Consider the following 24,615-nt stretch of genomic DNA (forward strand, 5'->3'; position numbering starts at 1 on the left):
GACAACTCAGGGACAAGTTTTGGGGAAAGAAGGACCCGTCCATCTTTAGTATCGTTGTGTTCAGCTGCTCATCCTAGAACGAGCTGCTGTGTGAGGTAAGGCTGTCCGAAGGCCATTCCGTTTCTGCAAACAAAATGAAGTGGACAGGCCCCTCCCCAGACACACGCACATCCCCAGGGAAAGCACCACCTTTTTATCCACGGAGGTGCTGGGTTTGCCTTTAAAACAGCTCCGACTAGGCCCCTCGCACCGGGGGCATTCTGATACTTACTGCCCCACACTGCTTACAGTGGTGCCGCCTTTTAGTGATGGAGTTAAAGCTTTCGCTGCAGCTCTTGCAAGCCTGTTTCTCCTTGTCGCGCTTGGATTTGGAAGATTTCCTGCAGGAATCACTCTGAAATGAAAAGTACAGTTGTGTGATATATTTAAAAAAAAAAAAAAAAAAGAGATTGCAAAACATTTCGTAGCGTTCTCCTACTGACAAAGATCCTCTTTGGGTTTCAGATGGTTTTAGAAAAGAATTCACATCAGCCCTGCCGATGACCTGTGGCTGGCTCAGCCATCGGGTGCTTCTGGTGCGGCATTAGGTGATCTCAGATCGCTAGAGTCAACTCCTCAAGTCCCCCTGCCCCCTTGTGCCCTTACAGCCACTGAGTAACCTCGTCTCACCACCTGTGGGCAAGGAGGAAGAGGCAATGTGGGCTTGTCAAGAAGAGCCTTCCTTCCGGCACTCATCCTCCTCCCTTCTGCAACGGGACTTGGCTGAGGTAAATGTCGCCGACTTTGCGAGTGCCTTGTAAACTCTCCCGTTTGTGGGGAGGAGATGAGAAGGTTTGGGGAAAAGCGGCTCGACTGACGGTGCCGGCAGTGGGTTTTAGCCCCACCCAACTTCAAATGCATAGTCCAGGAGAACCCCCAGGCTCCCTCCCGCCCCATGATGAAACATAAAGCTCCTCAGGAAGCCAGGACAACTACACCGGGGACCTGCTATCAACTGCTCTTGGCAGAAGACGCTTTTTATCAGCTGTCTAGATAGCCAAGCAAGTTTAGCCTCTTAAGCTAAGCACCTAAGCTATACTGAGTGACCAAAGTCACTGGGTATAATTAAACTCAATTGTCCAATTTTCTGACAAACTGAAGAGCATTAACATGACAACGTGCAGTTCATAAAAATACAGCTTCACACAAAACTTTAGGTAGTTCCCCCGTTTTGTTTTATTTTTTAAATAAATAAATACCATTCCCCCTTCCCCATCAGGACGGCTGTGTGCCAGGAGCAGCAGGTCCCCAGGGGTAAGCCCGGGACATTCCCAGCCAGGCGGCACCGGCACGGAGATCCCAGCCCAGAGAAGGTGGCTCCATCCCATTCCTCCAGCACAGCTCTTTCATGAGAAGAGGTTTGATAACTCTTTTCATTTTCGTTTCCTTGACATAGTCATTTAACAAACTACTGGGAGAAAGAAACACTTCCTCTAAATCGAAAGAGCAGAGGAATTTTGTATTTTTTCTGAAAATCGCCCAGGTGAAGATCAGGCCCATTGTGGGTTACACAGATCCTGGACTCCTGACTCCCCCGCTTCCCTTTAAGCCACCCGTGCATACTAAGGCGTAAGCTCACTTGAGAGAGAACAGCTGGCTCAAAAAATTTCCCCTTCTTCGAAGCCTTTCTTTACCCAAGGCCGTGGGCACGTGGGGGTGGGCGGAAAGGCAGCAGCAACTACAGCTGGCGGAGGGTGCCCAGGGATCAGCAGGCAGGTATCACCAGTGCTAGGGAAACCCTGCCACTTGCCCTAAGGTGGTTACGACTAACCTGCAGAAGTCACTAATCTGGGTTTGCAGGCCAATTTAAAAAAAAAAAATAGTAAAAAAGTCAAATTTTATAAGCTGACAGCACTCTCCCATCTTTCAGTCTCCCCGAGTGTCTGCCCTGCCATTCCCCGGTTACAGAGGAAAGCACATTGTCTTTGAGCAGAGCTATTGAAACCACCCTGCCTTGTAATGGCATTACACAACAAAACCACAGCTAATTACTTCTAATTGGATTGGATCTTTTTATTGGTATTATCTTTTCTATAGCTGCAATAGCTATGTTTCAAACTCGTACCCACGTCCGTAGGATCGCTTTGCAATTCGGCTTGGTGAAGCGCGGTCATACGGATTGGCTCATTCAGGAACACCACGATAGCCCCGTATACGTACAGATTAATTGCTCAGCAAAACAGAATGCCTGCAAATCCAAGTCCTCCCCCACGCTTCAGCCGAGTGCAGTATTTCACTTTTCTTGCGAAGAACCAGATGTAACCAGTTCGACATTGAATTACACCAACCAAACAATGCCTTGGATGAATCACTGGCAAAAACGGTCCTCTCCGACTCTGTTAGACCCCTCCAAGTAAGGCGTATAATTAAAGCGATTCGAAAAGCTTCTACTGATCCACAGCAATCTACAGAGTAACTTTTTTATTTGTATCACACGTGTGGGCTAAAGTCAGCCATTTCTCACTCTGATTTGGATGCTAAAGCTATGTAATTCTTTAGAACACTGATTTTCCTCCTGCTGGCTAGGGATGGATCCCCCTTAAGTTGTCATCTCGGAACATTTCCTCACCGGTCAACCCGAATTTTTCTCTTCTTAGCAGTTAAAATTTGCACATAGCATAAGAAGCCTTTCGATTCTTACGTTAACAACGATTTCACTAGTGTTGCTGGAATGGCAAGAGCACAAATAAAGGCCCCATTTAGCCTTGTGAGCTGTGATCGAAAGATAATCTTGACGAATGCTGAACAAAACCAGGTTTTGGCTTTCAATTGATACCTGCATGTGCCTGCATGGGAAAAATGCTGAAGTTCCTCTAACACTAACTGAATGGACTGCTTCACGTGGAAATTGGTTAATTTGATTTGGACGTCAATAGGAATATCCATCATCACCCAAATACGTGTTTCTACAACGCAGAAAGGACTCAAGTTGAATACTTCCCCTAATGGATCTCGGTTCTGACTTCCTTCTGAGGGCGAAACAGTCTGGCCAGCGTTCACTTTCAGAAACACATCACCCATATATTTGACAGAGGAAAGAAAGCAGAAAGCGTATGATATTGGGCAACATCTATTATGACAGTTATGCATGAGCTCTTACTTTAGACCAGTATATTTATTTTAGACCATTGTCTTTTAACCCGTGCCTTAGCATACAAGCATTTAATACTAACTTCGCCAATCAAAAAAGGCGCTATATGAAGAGGTCTTTAAGTGTTTGATGAATATCGGCAACGTTTCATAATATTTCTCAACATTATGAGAACACAGTGAGAACACAAGAGTTTGAAACTTTGCTAATGCAGCTGTAGAAAAGATAATAAAAACGAACATTTATTTTCTTTACGACTTGGCAAATTCCAATGTGCCATTATAGAAGAAAGAATTCTTCAATATTATGTTATTTAACTGCTGACACTGAGAAAGAACTAAGCAGCCCTTCACTTTCCATCCCTGTGAAAACGATGAGGCTTTGCTGCACGGGCCACCCCCCTGGCCCCCCCAGCCATGGCTTGGGAAGCTGACCCTGCCACGGACTCTCAACTGTACACCATCAGAACAGCGAGGGGTTTGTAGAAAACAAGGACAGGCATTGTAATTCACAAACCTTGTTCATCAAAGATAAATGTAACAGTCACTTTGCAACCATGTCCTTTATTATACGAGCTACCTTATTTACTCTTGACGTACGTTAAGAGGGAAGCTAATATAAAGCTGCCCTAGTTTCAAGTGGAGTATCTTGATACTAATGCACTTGAATAATTGTCGTATTTCTTATCTTTCTTGGTGTACCCAGCTCTGTTTTGAAGCTGGTGAGTCCGACAGGAAAAAACACTTGCATAAAATCTGTTCAGAGCCAGTATCTACATCAACTTCTTTCCGACTGCGCTTTTTTGACCACTAATTTGCTTTTACCGTACAGCTGCATTTAACTCTCTAAACCTTGACAGTTTACTCCAATTTTAAAATTTTGGTGGGAAAAGAGGATATACCCCAGCGAGAGACACAACTCATGCCTAGAGCTGCGTGGCCACACCGTGAAGGCCTGTGGCTGGAGCGCGTAGGAAAGCAGACACCACATCATTAGTGAACCACCGGAGCCTCCACTTGCTTCTGAAAAGCAGGGAAGAAACACCGAAGAGCTGGTAGGAACAGCAAGAAAACCAAAGGGCTCGGGAGACTGTCGTTCTGTTGTTTATTACTTGCTATATGTTTCACTCTGTCTGGGCCAGTAGGCAGACATTAAACCTCAACGCAATATATACATATATATAGTCTGATGAGACTCATATATTATACAGGCAGACGCACGAGCAACAAAGGGGTTTTAAATCGTTTTCTTCTTGTTATGCTTATACAGCTGCGTATTTTCCATTTAGAAATTACATATTTGGAGACACCTGCAATGGGGCAGAATATCAGCAGGTGCTTTTGGAAATGCTGAATGTGTGTGCGAAACGAATTTAAATTACATTGCATATTTTACACTTTGCAATGCAGCAATGTTGTTGTTTGTTTCTCTGAACGACAGCGTCATTATATGCAAGATGACATGCAGGACAATCTTCCGCTGGCTTTTACTCTCCTTGCGCGCGCAGAAGGTTCAGCAGAAAGCGTACGAACCGTGCCAGTGGTGCAGCGCAGCAGCGTCCACCGTGCTGCGGAGCAAGCGGCTTCTCCTCCCTGCATCGTGTCTCACTGCCCGGGGACGCTGAGGTGCGGCACCCAGGAGAACCCCGGCAGGGTCCTCAGCAGCACCACAGCAAGGAGACAGCCGTTTGCTGGCCGCCACCACCACCCAGTGGTTTGCAGGCGGAAGCTGTTCAGCACAGACTGGACTTGCTCATGCACTCACTGAGATGTTTCTGAAGCGACGTCATCATTAAAAATCCCTATTTGCTAAAGCTGCGACTCACACCTGAATTTACTGCTCACACTGATGCTACGCATTTGCTACAGCACAGCAGAATAAGATCCCAGAATCAATAATACACAATTTCGCATATTTTTACCTTTGTGTTTTTCATCATCTCCCTTTTTTTTTCTTTTTCCTATCTCAGAAATTAAATTTTTCTTTAAATACTTAAGGAAAATACTATGCAAATCACTGACACAACTATTTATAATCAACTGAAAAGATCCAAATTTTTTTTTAATTACAACTAAAATTTACGTTTCCCTAAGAAACTTAAGACCAACAGAAATTTTTACGTGTTTATTTTTAAGTACTATATAAAGCATCTTTTCCGTTAAGTAGCCAGCTCACTCTAGCATCTGTAACTCAAGGAACAGGGGCACTAATCACAGAACTGACTACAAATACGTAAAAACTTGCTTAGGGAAAATACGAAGTGTGAACAAGCAATAAACAGCAAGGAGCACTTTAATCGCAAACATTTATTTTTAATAAGCCCTTGTCTGCACAGGTCACGTTGCTGGCTTGTCGAACAGCTTTTCACTGATAGTCTGTAAACCCCACCAGTATGTTAACAAGCTTGGCCAGAGGACTGCAAGAGCCTGCTAAGTGGCTCCTTTGTTATTAAAAAGGTCATACTAATACATAAATCCTATAGTCCGCTTCAGCAGATAGGGTGGTTTTTTTTTGGTCGTTATTTCTTCTTGTTGGGGATTTTTTCAGTAAACTCAGATGACCCTAAGGCATCTCCTGAAAATCTGTTATTCTCAGAAGGCAGTTTGGAAGGGAGAGATAAGAATGCTAAAAAATAGGCCTTATTAAGGACTCAAAACCTCTGCTCTGACTCAGCAGCAGTCACAGGTGTCGTACACAAAGCAAAATGAAAAATATCTTTAAAAGCATATTTTGCTTTTGCAGCAGCCAATCACTTACAGGCCAGAGATGTATGAAAGTACTAGCATTTCCTCCTCTGCATTGGCAGAAACATGGAAAGCACGCTATGAAAGAAGTGTTAATCAAAATTTGTTCCTGGAGGTGAAATCCTGAGTTACACAACAGGACAGTATTAACCCAGCCACGTTTCCCTGTCTCTCTTTGCCCTCCTCCCCCCCGTGCAGCTCCCCATCAGAATTAAAAAAAAAAAACAAACAAAAACCCCACAATAAAACGCCCCAGTGCTACCAACGTACCGATCAACTTCCCTCCAGCTACGTTCCCCGTAACTAGGCTCACACACGTGTGCAGCACGTATCTGGAAGAGGAGGATTTAAACTCACTGATGGCGCAAACTCTGCCAGTAGCCGGGGACGTAACCTGGCCAAGAAGTTAAAGACAGCGCAGCTGCACCGCCAGACAGCAGTCTATACACCAATGTACTGAAGTATCTCTGATTTTTTTTCCTGCTACAAAAGAAACATCCCCTGCCCCACACCTTGCCCTGCTGAAAGTATCAGTGCCAAATGACTTACCCCTCCAAAGGCACCACCCCCATCTGCTCCTGGCATCGATTCCACCGAGCTGGTGCTGGCTATCTGAGGGAAACAGAATGACAGAAACCAACTTCAACACGGACATTCTTCCTAAAGATATGAAAATATTGAAAAAGAAAACATGGTGTCATTTGCTTTCAGCCCCTCAACTGTTTAGCTTGTGAGCACACTTTGACTGCACGTGTGCTCAGCCTCTCTCAAATACTGGGTTGGCTACAAAGCGGGGACTTTCCAGCCGGTGCTGCGCTGCCGAGCCTGCTCCTCGCTGCAGCGAGTGCCTGGCCCCACAGCTCTGCAGAACACCACCCGCCACCTTCTGAACTACTCCGCTGCCTCCGAGCCCTGCAAGCCAAACCAGCCAGTGTTCCGTGTAGCCAGTGGATTCTGAGGAGGAAGAATATTAACTCCGTTCAAGTAGTACTCAGTTAAGTTTTTCTTAACTGCAATACGTCTCTTCATAAAACTCTTCACAGAATCCCAGACTGGCAGGGGTTGAAGGGCCCTCTGGAGATGATCCTGTCCAACCCCCTGCCAGAGCAGGGTCACCCAGAGCAGGTGGCACAGGAACGCGTCCAGGCAGGGTTGGGATGTCTCCAGAGACGGAGACTCCCCCACCTCTCTGGGCAGCCTGTGCCAGGGCTCTGCCACCCTCACAGCAAAGAAGTTCCTCCTCAGGTTTAGGTGGAACTTCCCATGCTCAAGTTTGTGCCCGTTACCCCTTGTCCTGTCCCCGGGCACCACTGAAAACAGCCTGGCCCCATCCTCCTGACACCCACCCTTTCAGTATTTAAGGATCTCCCTCCACCTGCTGGCCACACTCTTCTTGATGCCCCCCAGGATGCCGTTGACCTTCTTGGCCACGAGGGCCCATTGCTGGCTCACAATCATCCTGTTGTCCACCAGGACTCCCAGGTCTCTTTCCACAGAGCTGCTCTCCAGCAGGTCACCCCCAACCTGTCCTGGGGGGCTCTTCATAAATGCATACTGGCATCTATATGTATTCAATATTGTAAGTATTCAATACATATAGAGAGCAAATAACAAGCTTATCTACACCAAAATCGTAGGCTATATCCTAAAAGGGAAACCATCTCATCTGTCATTAATTTACAGGGAGTTTGCTAGTTTACAGGAGGTTCTCAAAATGTTCGACTCTTTACGAAAAATTCTCCTCTTATTCCCATAGATCATTCTTCCTTTGCCAATTAGACGACATCTCGTATTTCGAGATTATCCACGTCTCCAGTGCATTTTTGCACTCTAGCTTCTTTCCATTTGAAAGCAAAAAGGTTTAATCTCTGTTATTAGAAAGAACCTGAACTGTGGCTTTGAGTAAGCCACCAAATTGAAGAGCTAGTCATTCCCATACCTAGTTGGATCTATTTATCTACTAACACAATCGAGACAACGCATCCCCTGGGGCCAGGGCTGTGCCCCTTCCCTTAACTGAAGGGAAGCATCACGTACTCAACTCTCACCAACTATTTCTGCCTCAGCAAAAGCCCAGCAACCCTAGGGTCTCCACGTCATCTATTTCCCAGTCCTGTGGGAAGGGGTTTCTTTCCACTGGAATCCTAATCGACCCAGGTACTTAGACCCCTCTGCCTAGCAGAAGGACAACTGTGTGCCGCAACACGGGACTTGGGAAAGGAAAGGGAAAATGTGGAGAGAAAGAGAGGTCTGAAGGAGAGAACGAGAAAAACCCCAGGAAGTTTAGGGAAAAGAGTAGATTTCTCTAGTTGCCTGGTCAGAACCCCATGCCCTTTTAATATTTCTTTGGAATAAAATACTAAAAATCAAATACTCTCTACTCTTAACCTGAAAAAGATTTCTCCCCCCTATGTTACCATTACCATGCAAACTATGTAAGATTCGGTACGGAGAAAGACAGATATACATGTGTTTGTCAGACGGTCTCCAGTGCTAGGGGGAGGAACAGAAACGGGGGTGGGAAATAAGGATGATTTAATAGGATCTAAAAATCATGATTTAACTAACAGAAGCACTCCCAAATCTTAGGGATACCACTTGTGCAGAGCTCAGCTCTCTGCGGCACTTTTCCTTGCCACCCTTCTAATAATGCCCAAACTGGGTCCTTCCCCCACACCATGAGCCTCCAACTCTTCTGAGATGAAGCTGTAGTAAGAGAGTTCCTTTTCCTTGGGAACATTTTTAGATGGCTTGAAAAAAAGCCCTTCACATAGTTTGAAATGCTGCAGATGAAAATGGAAAACAAGGAAATGAGTGTCCTGTTTCCGAAGGAACTAAGCCACAAAAGGACCCTGAAGCTTTCTGAAGACTTCTTTAAAAGACCACCGCTATGGTCATCCTGCAGAGAGCTGACTGGCAATGACACTGAGAAGTCACCTCCTGACAGGTGAGTTTATTAATGCTGTAGATTATTGCTCACGCATAATCTTAAGAATCGGGTCAAATGTCAGATCTCTGCGCCTCCAAGAAACTGCCAAGTCTTCTGTAGGCAAATTACAGGCTCAAGATCAATCCTTAGTGCTTGATGAGCTCATTTAAGTCAGCAGGGAAGAAAAAAGCATGGTGAGAATTGTGTGCGAAGGCACGCAGTGGTCATGCAACTGAAATCAATCATAAGCACTGTAACATATCAAATGTATGGCCAAGGATGGGAGAGAAGCAATTTGGCTATTTTTTCTACAGGGTTACTGGAACCAGGGTCCAATTTCTAGTAGCTGTTACAGATCCAGCCGGGAATCCATGAGTGCATATCTATTTCTTGACTCATGAGAGCAAAAAAGGAAGATTATTGTCATTTTTTCCTCTAAAGCACGCTGCCTAATATTCCATAAAGATGATGAGAGATGTATGGTAGATGCTGCCTACAGCAGCGCATCGCTACTAAGAATGCTCTCAGTATTTGGCCAGTTTTCCTTACTGGAAGTACCTTCAGCTCTTTATAACCGACAGCAATTTCTGCCACATTTAGCCGTGACATCAGTTTTCAGAGCTGATTATCTAGATAAGCTAATCTCCTAAAAATGCAGGTTAGCATTCAGGCATAAAAGAAATTAAGATGCATACTGCATTAATATCACAGCCAGGAGATAAACCAGACTTCTGCTCTGATTGACTTTTATGAACCAGTAGAGTATAAACATGTGGCTACAGCATTAATAGAGAAGCAAAATAAAATGGAATTTACAAAGCAAGATAATAATAATGAAGTTGAACAGACACTGTGTCTTAATTAGATAGAAAGAAGTGTGCTTATTAGCTTGCTGATTAGCAAAAGATTTCTTCCATCAGAGCATCCTGGTTCTGAAGGCAGCTACGAGTTAACTTAAAAATAGAGGCACCAACTGATTGTTTTCCAATTTTTTCCGAGTATTTTTAGCCGACGAATAGTTCATGATCAGGAAGCTACGTCATATTCTGAAAACAGCTCATTGCTGGTGGCTATCAGCAGTGGGGTCCCAGACTCTGCGGAGGTTTGTGAAGACCTCCGCTCTCAGTCTGTGATCGCTGCTGGGATGAATGGAATATCTAACACTTCTTCTGAGCCCCCTGGGAAATCAGTCAGATAAAAATCCAGCATTACTGAGTCACCGAATCAGATCTGGGAAAGGAGAGGTTCAAAAATGGTTAGGTACAAAAAAACCACCCCAAGCCAACAAAAAACCCCACCCCCCACCCCCCCATGTTTAAGAGGACAGGGAAGGGGGAAGATAAAAAGATCCCCAAGTTTAATCTCTGCAGACAGACCTTCTCTCCCTGTGCTCCCAGGATCTACCATGTTTGACCACCGACATCGCCAACACACAGGCAGCTCTGCACAAAATTCCTAAAAATTTCCCTCTCCCAGGACCTCTCCTCTTTAGCTTGTAGCAAATGACTGCGGTTAAAGTCATCACCATCATTTTCAGGCCAAATGAAGGGATACTGTCATCATCCTCACATGAATACTTCCAAAATAAAATTCCTAGCGGACACGGCGTAGAGTAACACGTTACAGTTGTACAGAAACAGAACAGACTTTCAAGACTATTTTGCATATTTAGTTGAAGGATAGTCTTTTTGAAATATATTTGTTATCTATAAGACAGTATTTTAAAGATCCTTTTAAAACGCATCAATTTCCTTTCAACCCTTTAAAGCTTTTTAAATAATAATAACATAAGAAAAAATAAATAATCCCAAACCGTGTCTCTCAGGAGATGGGGAAAGGTAATGGAGAGAATCTCCCAGGCACACAAACATCATTCCAGACAGACAACCGCTCATAACATTGAAGAATTACACCTGTAATGCTAAACAAGCCACTCGTCTGGAAAACGTGACTGATAGGGCTCTCGCACTGAATTACCCGGGGTAATTTATTCCACACCTGCATGGCTGAGTAACTATGACTGATACGCGTCTGAGAGGCAGAGAAATGCAGCTGACTATCACATAATGTAACATAAAAATCAAGAAGAAGGCTACACTATTGTAAAGCCGGGTGCGTTAAGTCTAGTTTAACTGTGGGTAAAACTGTTATAGCCAAGAAGGAGAATGAAGCACTCATACTTACTGAGGAATCAGGAAGATGCTCCTCCTCTTGAGAAAAAGAGCTATTGAACGCTCTAAATGTCTCGCTGTTCTGTTTGTGCTTTTCAATTGTTGCTTGAATGACCTGAGACAAAAATTCCAGCAAAGATGAGCAGCGTCACAAAAGGAGACTGGGAAAAATTATCTCGGAGGAAAATGGTTAGGATTACCATTTTAGTGAAAAACCCTCGGACTCGCATAAATGAAGTGGAAACTTAAAAACCTTAGTAAGTATGAGTGGTGGGGTTAACGCACTACTGTTTAAGATACAAACACTGCTATCAGACAGTGTCTCTAAAAGTCAGGCTACAAGAATTATGGAATTATGGAATTTACGGATTTTTTTTTCAGAGTTGGAAGGGACCTCTAGAGATCATCCGGTCCAACTCCCCTGCTAAAGCAGGATTGCCCAGAGCACGTCACCCAGGGCTGCATCCAGGCGGGTCTTGAAAGCCTCCAGAGAAGGGGACTCCACACCCTCCCTGGGCAGCCTGTTCCAGGGCTCTGTCACCCTCACCATAAAGAAGTTTTTTTCTCATATTTGATCAAACTCCCTATGTTCCTAGAATACACAAGGCAAATCTCCCACTCAGGCTCTGCTCTCGCTGGGCTTGAGGACTGCAGGGAAGGGGAACCCACTGGACACCCTGGTGCACTGCCTGGGGACAGTGGGTCAGCACTGGGACCCACCCCGGCTGCGGCTCCACAGTTCTCCACCAGCAGCTTGGCCAGCCTGGTCTACCCAGCTTCCTCAGCCAGCCGCGTTCATTCAGAACCCCCAAATGATAATTATAAAAACAGAATGGGCTGACTGCATGGTGATTTCCGCCCATATCATAATGGTTTTGTATTAACCTGAATCCATTCCCTCTTCTCCTCTTCTGTCCTGTTAAAACAAAAGAAAAATAGAGAAAACATCACAATTCTACTTCCAGTATTTTCAGTAAATTTAATTCACATCTTCTTCACAGCTTTATAACCATCAAGATTTTAGCTTTGCTATCCACTATTTTATAAACATTATTAATAACAGTAACCTCAATTATTACCAAACAAAGGCCAAAAATACCCACAAGCGCTACTATAAACACCATAAGCATTCAATAAAGCAAATCAACATAGCACTTCAACACGCTCTGACTCAGGACCAACGTATTCTCTTGTACGTGTAAGTTATAGAATCATAGGGTTGGAAGGGACCTCTGGAGATCATCTAGTCCAAGGTGCATCTCTGATGCCCATCTCCTGGTTTAAAGCCATGTTGTACCAGCACAGCCATATCCCGTAGATCATAAATGTCTACATAAATATTCACACATCTCAAAAGACGGAACAAGCACCATACCTGGCTTGTAGTTCCAGCGATCTCTTTTTTCCTGTTATTGAAAATGTATGAGCCACATTTTGCTTGGCAATTTCTTGGACCTGTAAAAAGAACACGTCAGCTTCTGACTAGTCTCCACCGTCTTTCACTCGTTTCTAATAACTTACAAATACACTCATTCTTTGAAATACTTAGTTGAAAGGATCACTCAGAATACAGTACAGAGGTAAAAAAACCCAAAGGATTATTTCCATAATTACTCGTCCTGCTACAAAACTGAATCTGTATCACTAACCAGCCCATTACAGCAATAGGGGAAAAGGTGGCTCCTGTGTCAGCTAGGTGACAAGGGAAAGCTTTCAATCAAAGAACGTACAGAGTCGCCGTTTTCTTACCCACCTTTGGATGATTACATATAACAATTCCAAAAAAAGAGACGCAAAACTGGATTTTAGAATATTATTATATTTCTACATACCTATATTGTTATATTTTTGGATTCAGAGGAGACCTGGCGCTATCGAGTGGGGAAGCATTAGAACCGGGGGAAAAGAAGAGATGCAAACCTGCAGTCCTGCGATGTCCATCTTCTCTCGAACGCTAAACTTCTGGCCGATCAGCCGCAGTTTTGGCACACAGTATAGCACCATGCTGTTAAACTGTAACAAGGGCAGATTTTAAACGGAGGGATTACACGCTGGACACAGCCTGCATTTTGACAGCTCAGGACTCTGCTGTTTTACTCTACGACGCAGTTCTCCGGAAGAGATTTAAGGAGCAAGCTAGGCTCACATATCGTCACTTGAAAGAAGTGGACAGGCAGAAACACATCAGCCAGTCACTTCCCCCTTCTCCCCTCTCTCTGGTACCAACTGGACTGCCCTGAAAGCAAACGAGCGCTACTCTCTCACGTCAGCGAGAGCTGCCCCTCTCTCGCAGCAAAGGTGCTACAGCTGGAAACGCACCTCCTTGGGCGCTTCGCAAAAACGCAGCCTCTGAGGAGGGAGACGGGAAAGACGCCTTTGGGCCTGACAAGCCATCAGCAAAGCACAGGCGTGGAAGGCGGACAGGAATTCACGAGGAAAAAGCACCAAGAGAAAAGGGCTGCTCAGAGGAAGGAGTAGCTGGGCTCAGTTGATGAAAGCTTTTTGCATTTGAAATGGGGAAGATGGAAATAATACTGTTTCACCGCACAGCTTTGAAAATAAGAGAGCAACGAAAATACTCACCAGGAATAAATACCTATCCTGCGCTGTGCCATTCTTTGCTGAAAGTTTCTGAATGTGTCCTTCTTTAATGAGCTCATTGGCCGGGTTAACAATATCCTCTTCACCACCGAGTCGCTCATAGACTTCCAAAAGCTTGTGCATCTTTTCCTGCAAATACAAAACCCCCAGCAATTTAAATAAAAAAAAAAATCATTCCACTTGGTCTATTACGCACAGTATTGTTTTTCTGGCAAGTGTAAATAAGTAGGAAAGAAAACAGTCTTTCATTTCTACTATAGCTTTGCATTTTCAAAAATTAATGAATACCTTTCCATACTCTGCAATACTCTTCCCCGCACTGTACTAGCCACTCATGAATCATACTTGGATTGTACCATTTTAATGATGTTTTGAGATCTATCTATTTGATATTTTCAGATATTCCTATTCAACAGTAAGTATGTATCTTTGGAAGCAATGGCATTGGGTCCAGTAAAATCAATGGCCAACTTGGAGACCAGTACGCTACCAAATTGGTTCCAACATTGAATTTATTAACTCAGCTTCCGCCTCACATCTCAGACTAAGATTTCTGCTACAGTATGATTGTTTCTCAGCTTCTGAGAAGTTCCGTCTCTTCTGTCATTGCTGAGACAATGGCAGGTAGGTGTCCATCAGGAAGCGTGGTCATATCCTGCATTTCTAAGCTAAGTCTAAAACCTCGGCTGTATGGGGAACGCTGCAGGCCTATGCAGGGGCCTCCACGGCAAAAAGTACCTACGAAACGGGCCAGGACAAAATGCTTAAAATATAGTTTTAATGTCATTTAGTCATCCTTATGTGTTGGTCAAAATTCCTTATGAAGGGATTACTTTCTCCTCTTCAGCAAAGCACTGTGTCTACTTTGTATTAAGTTCTCCAAATATTAAAGTTCTGCACAATATTCAAGTGGACAGAGGTAAGTAGCTCACCCATTTGCAGCTGCTACAGTAAGCACTGCAGCAAGTGCTCACTATATACAAGTCAAATTAAGAAAGATGCGTAAATCTTGCTACTGAGTTAGAGCATTTGGAAAGGTTTGGCTTTCAACCATAAGCTGGACTGATGTGCTCCAAATGGCACAGTCGGCAAACGGTCAAAAAGTGAGGACAGAGATCTATGCAATTACACCCAAAAATATCCCTAAGCACATCTCTAAATCATACCTCGACCTCTCCATAGCCTAGAATTTCAGGTCTCTACAAACTTTGTTTACCCCCATTTGACTCCAGAAGTTTCACCACAAGTATACAACATACCAGTTCCTGGCCTCAGCAGTTCTTCTGACCAATGATTAAAGAAATGAACAACCAAAAAAACCCACCAAAAAACCCAGATAAATCCAAACTGATAAAACAAAAATGCTGCAAAACTACACGGAAAGCAGGAAGGAGTGTGGACTGAGAACAGATAAGCAAATCACCTAAGCCCCACAAGGCAGTAGAGTTTTTTCACCAAATGGGAAGATGAGGAAGAGAACCCGCTAATTAAAAACAAAATCCCCCCAAACAAACAAACAAAACCAAAGAAAAAAAACACCAAACCAAACAAAACCCACTGACCTTATCAAGCTATTTTTCTAAAAGAAGAAACTGGAACGCTAAGGGAGGATCCAAAATCTGAGCGACATATGCACGTCTAGGGAAAGTCAGCTTTGGAAGCAGGATTTATTTCTTCTGCTACGTCACAACAGGAGGAAGTGGCCAACAATTAATTCAAACCTTCACTAACTTTCGGAGATTTTGCTACAGCCCTTGCTTGTCTTTATGGTTCAGCTCCGACCTGGCGCAGCTCTTTGCACCATCCCATGGGGCTCTGCCGAGGCGCGCGTGCAGGACAGTGCAGCTCTTGCACCGCACTGCTCCCCATCAGCCCGCACACCCGCACCCCCTTCTGCTGGGACAGGCAAGCTGGGAAACCACGAGGGCAAACCTGAAATTCCTATTCAGATATTAATTACAGAAGAATTCGATGCAGTAAGAAGCCCTGATTAGAGGGTACGGGTTCTTATCAGCAATAAACAGAGGGTGCAAAATTATTATAGAAGCCTTTTCTAACAGGTTTTTGCATACCAATAGAAAAAGCAACTGGCTGGTGGCTTCATATTCCTGCCATCTGTGGAGATACTGTACACAGTCCCCAGCAAAATAGTTGCTACTTGGGGAGGAGTTGTTCCAGGCCCCAAACCAGGAAAATTTCCACCAAAATATGTCCTTATCAAGAGAATACGCTAGACTTAAATAGAAATAGATGGTTTCAAAACTGGTTTTCACTGAGACATCCTGAAAATACACCGACATCAGCTGGTTACCGAGACATACTGGAAATACCCAGACATCAGCTGGTTACTTCCCCGTAGCAGTCACAGGAAGCGTGGTCTCATGGTGTCCCTGCCAGCAGGGTCTGATACGGAAGGGGATGTAAACCTTGCACCCACAAACGCTCAGTCAGCGTTAAGCCTAATCAACACACAAGCTCCTGGGGCACTTGGGTACACAAAAGGGATAACATCTGTAACTACAAAGCCCATTTACTTTAATGGCAGTGTACTAGCTGTTCTGTACGTAAAACACGTGCTAATGTTCAAACTCTCCACCATCTCAGACTGTCCAGCTTTAGAAGTATAGCTTCCCAAAGCTACTGACACACAGTAAATGCACACTCTGTGCCTTTAAAATGATCCAAAATCAAACTGAAACAACCTCCAGTTTGATGTAGTCCTGTAGGACTAAAAAACAGTGTGAAAATCTGCAAGGACACCTTATGAATGGACCTAACTGGAATACGTTCAACTTCTTTCAATGAAAAGCAAATACTGAGTTTTACGAAGACCCCCCTTTTCAAGGAGGACCACTGGGTCCTTAGAACAAGGAAAACGACATTTAGGCCCAGTAACCCGTGGTAACCACAACAGGATCATTTATGATAACGAGGACTCAGATATCCAACTAATGTTTAAAGCCTGACTCACTGTATTTAAAAATTCTCCCCAGCATACTTTACCGAGCCTATTGCAATGGGGGACCGTTGGTTCAACCAGGCGTTTCAGTCAGATTACAACTCCATTAGGCAATTTCTACTCACCATCTTTCGGATGGCTGCGTTTGAATGGTTTGCTGCCGTAGATATGAGCTCCAGCGATTCTGCAAATAAAGGCAGCAACAGTTACGCATTCTCTGGATTATATGTGTTGATAGCACTGTGGGGTTTGCTTTTACCTCCCTGATTAGTGCTTTTGCTACAAAATCGCTGTTACAAAAGCAAGAACTGTATTTTTTCCTTCCATAAACTAACAGGAATGCTTATAAGCAGTTATAAACACACTCACTTCTGCATGTTCAGCTGGTCCATGAGCATCTAAATGTTTAGTCTTTCTCTCCTAAAAGTCCAGGCAAGCCAAGGCTCATAGTGACAAAAAAATCCACCTTCTAGGAATCAACCTACTAAAAGTTAACTTAAGTATCACTTAAGTCTTCACAAGAACGTTTTTAAGAATGTTTTCCTAAAACCGTATGCTTACAGTAACAACCCGTTTTGGTCAACACCACAAACTCCTAGAAACCACCAGGAGTCCCTTTCTCCTGTATCTCTGTGTTAACAGAACCTAACCTGCTTTCCTAGGGAAACATATACATTAAAGGCTATTTTTATTTTCTTTCTCTGGCTATCGCAAGGATGTCCTTCTGTATTTGTCCTTGGCCATGTAATGGATTAAATAAAAATGCCAGATGTTCTACCATTACAAACTTCAATATTTTCTCATTGTTTATTTGCCAAAGCTCCCTTCATTCCTGGTGCTGCCATACCAACCCTTTTCTTCTTTACTCTAAGAGCATTCAAAATCCCTTTGTGCTACATTTGGGAATAATTTGATTAATTCAAATCTCCATTTCTACCATAGCCCCAGTTGAAAGTACTTGAACACATAAAGAAAAAACTCTCCAAGATTTTATTATGCTCATTAGACAGTGAGGAGTTTCCATGTACTTTCAGCATCTTTCCTGTCTGGAGACTCTTCTGGAAGTTTCTTTAAATAGTCCTTTAGGAGAAGCTCATAACGAGGAATCCTTTGCACTGGTTCAAGCATGTGATGCTGTAATGTCAGGTTTCCACACACCTCCTGTTTCTGTAATGGAGAGAAAACAAGCACAGAAGGGTTTGGTTTTGTCCTGCCTTTAGTGTTAAACAGCAATGAAAAATGACCTTTCACATACAGTTAGAGGAGTGTAAAACATCATCTCAAGCTATCATAGAATCACAGGCTCATTTGGGTTGGAAAAGACCCTTAAGATCATCAAGTACAACCATAAATCTAACACTACACAGTCCGCCACTAAACCATGTCCCCCAGCACCACATCTACGCGTCTTCTAAACACCTCCAGGGATGGTGCCTCAACCACCTCCCTGGGCAGCCTGTTCCAAAGCTTGACAACCCTTTCAGTGAAAATATTTTTCCTAATATCCATCCTAAACCTTCCCTGGCGCAACGTGAGGCCGTTTCCTCTTGTCCCATCGCCTGTTCCTTGGGAGAAGAGACCGACCCCCCCTGGCTACCCCCTCCTTTCAGGGGGTTGCAGAGAGCGAGAAGGTCTCCCCTCGGCCTCCTTTTCTCCAGGATGAACACCCCCAGCTCCCTCAGCTGCTCCTCACAGGACTTGTGCTCCAGACCCCTCACCAGCTCCATTGCCCTTCTCTGGACACGCACCAGCACCTCAGTGTCTTCCCTGTGGTGAGGGGCCCAAAACTGGACACAGCCCTCGAGGTGGGGCCTCACCAGTGCCCAGCACAGGGGGACCATCACTTCCCTAATCCTACTGGCCACACTGTTCCTGACACAGGCCAGGATGCTGTTGACCTTCTTGGCCACCTGGGCACACTGCTGGCTCATATTCAACTGCCACGGACCAACACTCCCAGGGCCTTTTCGGTCTGCACCCCTCCAGCCACTCTGCCCCAAGCCTGTAACGCTGCATGGGGTTCTGGTGACCCACGTGCAGGACCCAGCACTTGGCCTTGCTGAACCTCACACCATTGGCCTCGGCCCATCCATCCAGCCTGTGCAGATCCCTCTGTAGAGCCTTCCGACCCTCCAGCAGATATCAGAGCTGACAGGTTTCACCTTTGTCCCACGTCTGGCATTTTCTGCAGATACGCAAGAATCTTTTAGATTTCGCGTGTTTCTTCACAGGCTCAAAAGAGCTCTTCCCATCCATAGCCCTCTGCAGTGCTTTTCCCCCCAAAGACTACATAAAATTCGAAACCCCACAGGGACATATTGCTTCCTAGAGCTTACTGTACGAGCAGCATATACACTGTTCCCACACCACCTCTGAAGAAGGAGCTGCCTCAAATTCTCTTTTTTTTTTTTTTCCACTTGAACAAGAAGGGGGGTAGGTTTGAGACTGATTACACTAAATTTTACCCAATAATGCACCGATCTCTGCTTGCAATGGTACTGAGTGTTGTGATGTACTTATTTTCAAAGGATCCCTACGAAGTGAAGGGATATTTCTATTTAAAAGAGGGGAAGAGAAATGAGAAACACAGTAAGAACAAGTAAGTTGTTTTAAAGCACACAGGAAGTTTCTGTTAGCGATGTAATCTGACTCCCGAATCCCACACCAGAATGTTAACCACATACATACACACACGCGCTCTTCTCCATAGCATTGTTTTTACGTCAGCTCGCTAATGCTGCGTCTTGGCCTGTGTAAGCAACCCCTCAACAACCACATTAATTTCAGTATGCTTTTCTCAGAGAAAGGCGCTTGTTTCATGTATTTGCCATATTACAGCCCACACTGCTGACTCGCATGATTCTCCAAGCAAAGCCTGGAGATAATGAGATGAATGTCCGATAGAAAAATATTCGCTGTCCTTCCAGAAATTCAAAATTTGCTTTTAAAAATATCTTGTCATGCTGTAGCAGAGTGAGCAGTTATTTCTGTTTATAGGAGATGAAGTGAATTTATTAGGTCTCAGAGTTTTATAGCACCACGTTTCCCAGAAAATACAACTGGGGTGGAAAGAATCAGAGATTCCGGGAAGAACTAAAAAGGACACAAAACTGCACTACTGCGTATTAGCACTCGGTTTATATTTCCAAATCCAGTTACTATAACCTTCTCCTTTGTCTTTTTATTCCTGCAATAGGATGAACCCTAACACTGAACAGCAACAGGGAAGCAGAGAAGGAAGTCACCTCAAGGCTCACATCAGCTGTATTCACGTGCCAAGTGTATCCTCTCTAAAAAGTCAGCAGTGACAAAATAAATTATTCCCAATAGGAAAAGCTTAATGCTATGCAATTTTTAAAAGTCTATAGAGAGAGTTTACACTGCAATTCAAATGACTTTACTAGAGGAAGGATAGATGTTTATTCTGTGTTTCATTCATGCAACAATCCAAAACACAGAAATCACAGAATCCCAGACTGGTAGGGTTGGAAGGGACCTCTGGGGATCATCCCGTCCAACCCCCTGCCAGAGCAGGGTCACCAAGAGCAGGTGGCACAGGAACGCGTCCAGGCAGGGTTGGGATGTCTCCAGAGACGGAGACTCCCCCACCTCTCTGGGCAGCCTGTGCCAGGGCTCTGCCACCCTCACAGCAAAGAAGTTCCTCCTCAGGTTTAGGTGGAACTTCCCATGCTCAAGTTTGTGCTTGTTTCCTCTTGTCCTGTCAGTGGGACATACATATTTAAAAGTACTTAAGGGATGGCATAAGGAGAAAGGCGACAGAAGAAAAGTCCTAATGAACTCAACAGTTAACAAGTTTTGGCCCCAGTAGGTAGATGTGAACCAAACAGAAAGTATGTCTATCTTCAATGTCAGATAAAGTAAACTTGATAAGCCACAAACATTCACTTTTAAGTACCATGTGATCTTTGTTTTCTGTTTTCCCTAGTTTAGCATAATTAATAATTGTTAATGCCTTCAGCTGCATAACTATTCCATGAACAGCTTAGGTGGACAGTGCGTTACTGCAGGATCACAACAGATTTCAACTGGTATTTTGAAAAGTGACCGTGGGTTTTGGTAGCACTCAGACAGGTCAGATGAGTGCACTAAGTGTTCTGGGTCCAGCCTTTGCCTCCTGCAGGTACAGTCACTGACAGAAGCAAAAGGTGCTGTGATGTTGCTGCTAAAATAACCCGCAGTGAAATACTGCCATCAGTAGGCTTCAGAATTGTATCATCTCCTATATGCAGTGCCTGTGTTCTTCCTACCTGTCAAAGTTTTGCTCAAGCAACAGCAGAAATACTCATGGTCTCGGACAGCTGCAGACCAGTTTTGCAGACTGACAGCTAGCACAACTCATTTGTGTTTGTAGCTTGGTGGTGAGAAGAGACAGATGAGTTTTAGGGCGGGCAGATGTCTGCGCTGTAGGGAAAACAGTCACTAACTGATTTTCACTTCAGAAAGCCACGTCAGTGGCTTGGCACAAACTGAAGACAGCAAAACGCCCGTGTGCTTTTTTTCAGTGCTTGCTGCACAGAGCCTCGGTGGGAGCAGGCTGGGTTCAGGCAGAAGGTGGTTAAGACAAGGCCACGTGGAGCGAGAGCCCGGTAGGAGAGGACCTTCCCCAGTTCCTGCTCCTCCAAGCTTCTGCCTGAGTCTCACCGGCAGCCCCGACCCTCCGTGCAGGGCCTCTCCTCTCCCCCTCTCCCAGCCTGCTGGGGGATTACTTGATTCCCGACAGCTGGCCCGGCCACAATCCTCCCATTTAGGGCAGGCAGCTGCGCTCCCTCCTCAGCTTAACCCGCTCCCTGCCAGCCCTCCCCGCCCCGGGGACGGGGCCTGCGTCCAGGCCCGGCAGAGGCCTGCTGCATCCCCTCAGCTGGCCTAGGGCCTGAGGGGGAGAGAGGGGTTTTACGGATACGCCGGCATAAACAGAGTTCTTCCCCCCGCTTCCCCGCACAGCTTTTTGTATAATTAAGAGAAAACACATGAAAATCCAGGCTAAGCATCCTCCCGTGGAGCCGCGATCCCCGAGAGCCGTGCGCCACTTTGTGAGCCTCGGAAAAATGAGACCAAGAGCAGACGCTGCCAGTGATAGCCGAAACTCAAACACACCCAGCTCAGATGGAAAAATGTATTTATTAAAAAGCAAATTAGTAAATTGGGAAGATAAATCGAAAGGAGTTTATAAATGGACATGTTTGCAGTCTGAATTGCCGGACCAACGGCAAAGTTTCATTCTGCACTTCTGCTACTCCTCTTAAATACGTGAGTGGAGAAAAAGCTATCTATGTGAAAAATCTGTGTCACAAAGCAAAAGAGAAGAAAGGACGGCCGCTAAAATTGTGTATTTTTACTATTACAGCAGTATTGTCTTGTAGCTAAACACTGTGTTTCGTGCACTGGAAAAAAAAATAAACTCACACAAATAAATTATGATCTCCAAGCCATATTATGCCAATTAAGAACTTACCTGTATGTTCTGAACAACGTCTTTGAATGGAGAGGACCTCTGCATACATGTGTTCACCATGTCCATTGCCCTGTCAAAGTTCTTTACGTATTCTCCATACATCTTCAGAAAAGGAGCCAGTTTCTGTAGGATATCTCCTAGCCGTGGGTTGACATTCCTATAGGAAAGAGACAGCTAAGTACTGAAGTCTCTGGAAATCAATACTGTCTTCAGAGAGAAAACACAACTGGAAGACTTTCACAGTTGTCTCCCGCATGCACAAGCACTTACACACATGTGCAATGAAGATATTTCAAGCTAAGTTTAGTTTAAAGTAATCTATATGGTACCCTAGATGAAACCTTAAACACTCATCCAGATGTACAAAGGATGGTATTTCTGCCCCCACCGTCACTCTTAAGTGCAGATCAGAGTCAAACTGACTACGCGTCGTTAAAGAAACATCTATCTCTGCTGTCCAGCACAAAATGTTGTAGGAAACTTTTACTTTTTAAAAATAATCTTTTCTACCATAGCCCAACATGTGAAGAGGTTTTAATGCAAAGAGATGGCTCGGTTCAGCTGGGTGGTCCTGCGGGGGCCAGACATACGTTCACCAAGAGCCCCCCTCGGGCTGGGAGCAGCAGCAGCAACACATCTTTGTCTCCTCCAAATTTACGGCCAGGCAGAGCGCCAGCCGTTTTACCCCCAGCTTTTCTCTCCCGCTGAACTCGGGACTTTGCAGGCTGACCACAGTAGACCCCCTTTAGCCACTTAACGAGCTTTTGCCTTTTTCTGACTTCCCAACTCTCCAGTTTTCCTCCCCTTTTTATAATAGCTGTCCCTGTAAACGCGAGTCAGGTGCAAAGGTGCTGACACTCATTTATTCCTTCTGGTTATTGATGAACTATGTGAAGACCGGACTCAGCCAAGGCTGATGTGAACTCTGGTCTTGTCTTCATCATTGAGGGTGCTTGGAAAGGTGCCACATGAGCAGTACCTGCACCCTCCACTGCAGGACACTCTTGGCAGCCAGTGTGTCATTTCAAATCCAGTTATTTCAAATCTTTCAAATCCAGTTTCCTAGAGCTGCCTTACCATTAATGCTTCTCGCTAGTGCTGCATTTCTGCATCATCTGCAACCGACTACAGTCGCAATTGGTATTTGGCCATTGATACTCACTGAAAAAAACAACCAACCCACATAGATTTTCTTAAAGAAACTACATATACACTGCCACCAATAATATTGATTATGTCCTAGAACAGAAGGCCAACAAATTCTGGAGTAAAAACTTGTGCAACGCTGTGGTGTTCAACAACAGAAGCAGCTGCATAACAGACATAAGCAGATTTAGAGATATGAAGTCATCTATCTCATCTGTCCAGATTTCCCATTGGTTTGCTGTTATAATGCTAATTTTAACATTCAATTAAATTTTATATAACTATAACAAAATTCATCAAAGCAAATCGGAAACGGATGTTTCTCATGAAGTCTCCAACATGGCATGTTGGCACTAGACTGTGACATGACGGTGCGTTTTCCTTCTTAAAGAAGTAATTGCGCTTCTTTTAATACACCGCAGTGGGGCCAAAATACTTCACAAATGGGGCCAAAATAAGCAATTTTCTTCCTTCCTAGTACTGCAATTTCATAGTACAATAATAAGAGACTGGAAATACAGTAAGGAAAACAACTCGGGCAATACTTTGGGCTGAAAAAATTCTCACAATATACTCCAGAAATTCTGAGTACTCAGGTCCATTCCTGTATTCAAAAATGCATAAGAGATTCCATACTAATGCATTAAATAACAAGCAAACTACTGCATTAAACAATTAAAATCTTTGGAATTAGACCAGGCCTTACGGTTGCCACAGTTTCTTGAAAACATATTTTTGAAATAATTGTAATGACAGTTACCCACCATTCCTGTGTAATTCTTGTTTTGAGCTCAGGAAGAAGAAATTGTCCGTGGAAACAATAGATGGAAGAAATATTTGAAAAGATGCCCGTTATCACGTCAGATGAGATACCCGCTTCTGACAACTTAGTGCAAAAAACCTGCATGAGACAACAAGACAGGACCACCATCCATTTACAAAAAACAATCCTAGACACACGAGTTGGAGATTGCCATATTAGAAAGCTGAGTGCTTCAGAACACAGCTACAGTTTTTGACTGCTGGTAGTCACTCCTTGGGGTCTTTCGGGAGGTTCACAAAACGTAAGCCCACTGTCAATTAGGGTTAGATTTATAACTGTGGGCCACAGAGGTAAATTACAAAAATCTGAGGGGTGAGCTGAAAAAGATTGAAACTATTGAGAAGATCAGGGAACTCGTATTCGGGAGCGCAAGTTGCACAGAACAAGCAGTCCCTGAACAGCACTTACTTCTATTTACGCGAAGCAAAACAAACCATATCATTATTTTGTTTCTCTGTGGGAAAAATTACACTGTACTGAACAAAAGGGAAAGACACTCCCTAGATTTCTAAGGTCTTGAAACAGTCTCTGCTCATCCAAAGCAAACACTGGAAAGTCTTCCATAGAGGTCCTAGAGCGGAGGGTAGAGGGCTCTGCAAGTTACAGCTTCTACCAAGTTTCCTGGCAAGGTGACAATTT

At 44.3% G+C, this 24,615-nt stretch overlaps 1 protein-coding gene across 3 annotated transcripts in view; it reads right to left on the reverse strand.

Moving 5' to 3' along the window:
* Nucleotides 1-24,615, reverse strand: part of FGD3 (FYVE, RhoGEF and PH domain containing 3) — a 113,913-nt gene that overhangs the window by 11,838 nt on the left and 77,460 nt on the right. For all 3 annotated transcript variants that reach the window (XM_074602607.1, XM_074602605.1, XM_074602606.1), the window contains exons 6-16: nt 23,918-24,054; nt 22,008-22,164; nt 17,563-17,701; nt 16,660-16,718; nt 13,558-13,704; nt 12,895-12,987; nt 12,350-12,429; nt 11,860-11,890; nt 10,988-11,089; nt 6,424-6,486; nt 272-394 (exon numbers count right to left, since the gene is read on the reverse strand). In XM_074602607.1, coding sequence (XP_074458708.1) covers nt 272-394; nt 6,424-6,486; nt 10,988-11,089; nt 11,860-11,890; nt 12,350-12,429; nt 12,895-12,987; nt 13,558-13,704; nt 16,660-16,718; nt 17,563-17,701; nt 22,008-22,164; nt 23,918-24,054 — 1,131 coding nt within the window. The remainder of the gene's footprint in view (nt 1-271; nt 395-6,423; nt 6,487-10,987; nt 11,090-11,859; nt 11,891-12,349; nt 12,430-12,894; nt 12,988-13,557; nt 13,705-16,659; nt 16,719-17,562; nt 17,702-22,007; nt 22,165-23,917; nt 24,055-24,615) is intronic.

The sequence above is a fragment of the Larus michahellis genome, chromosome 10 (genome assembly GCF_964199755.1).
Source record: "Larus michahellis chromosome 10, bLarMic1.1, whole genome shotgun sequence".
NCBI lineage: Eukaryota > Metazoa > Chordata > Aves > Charadriiformes > Laridae > Larus > Larus michahellis.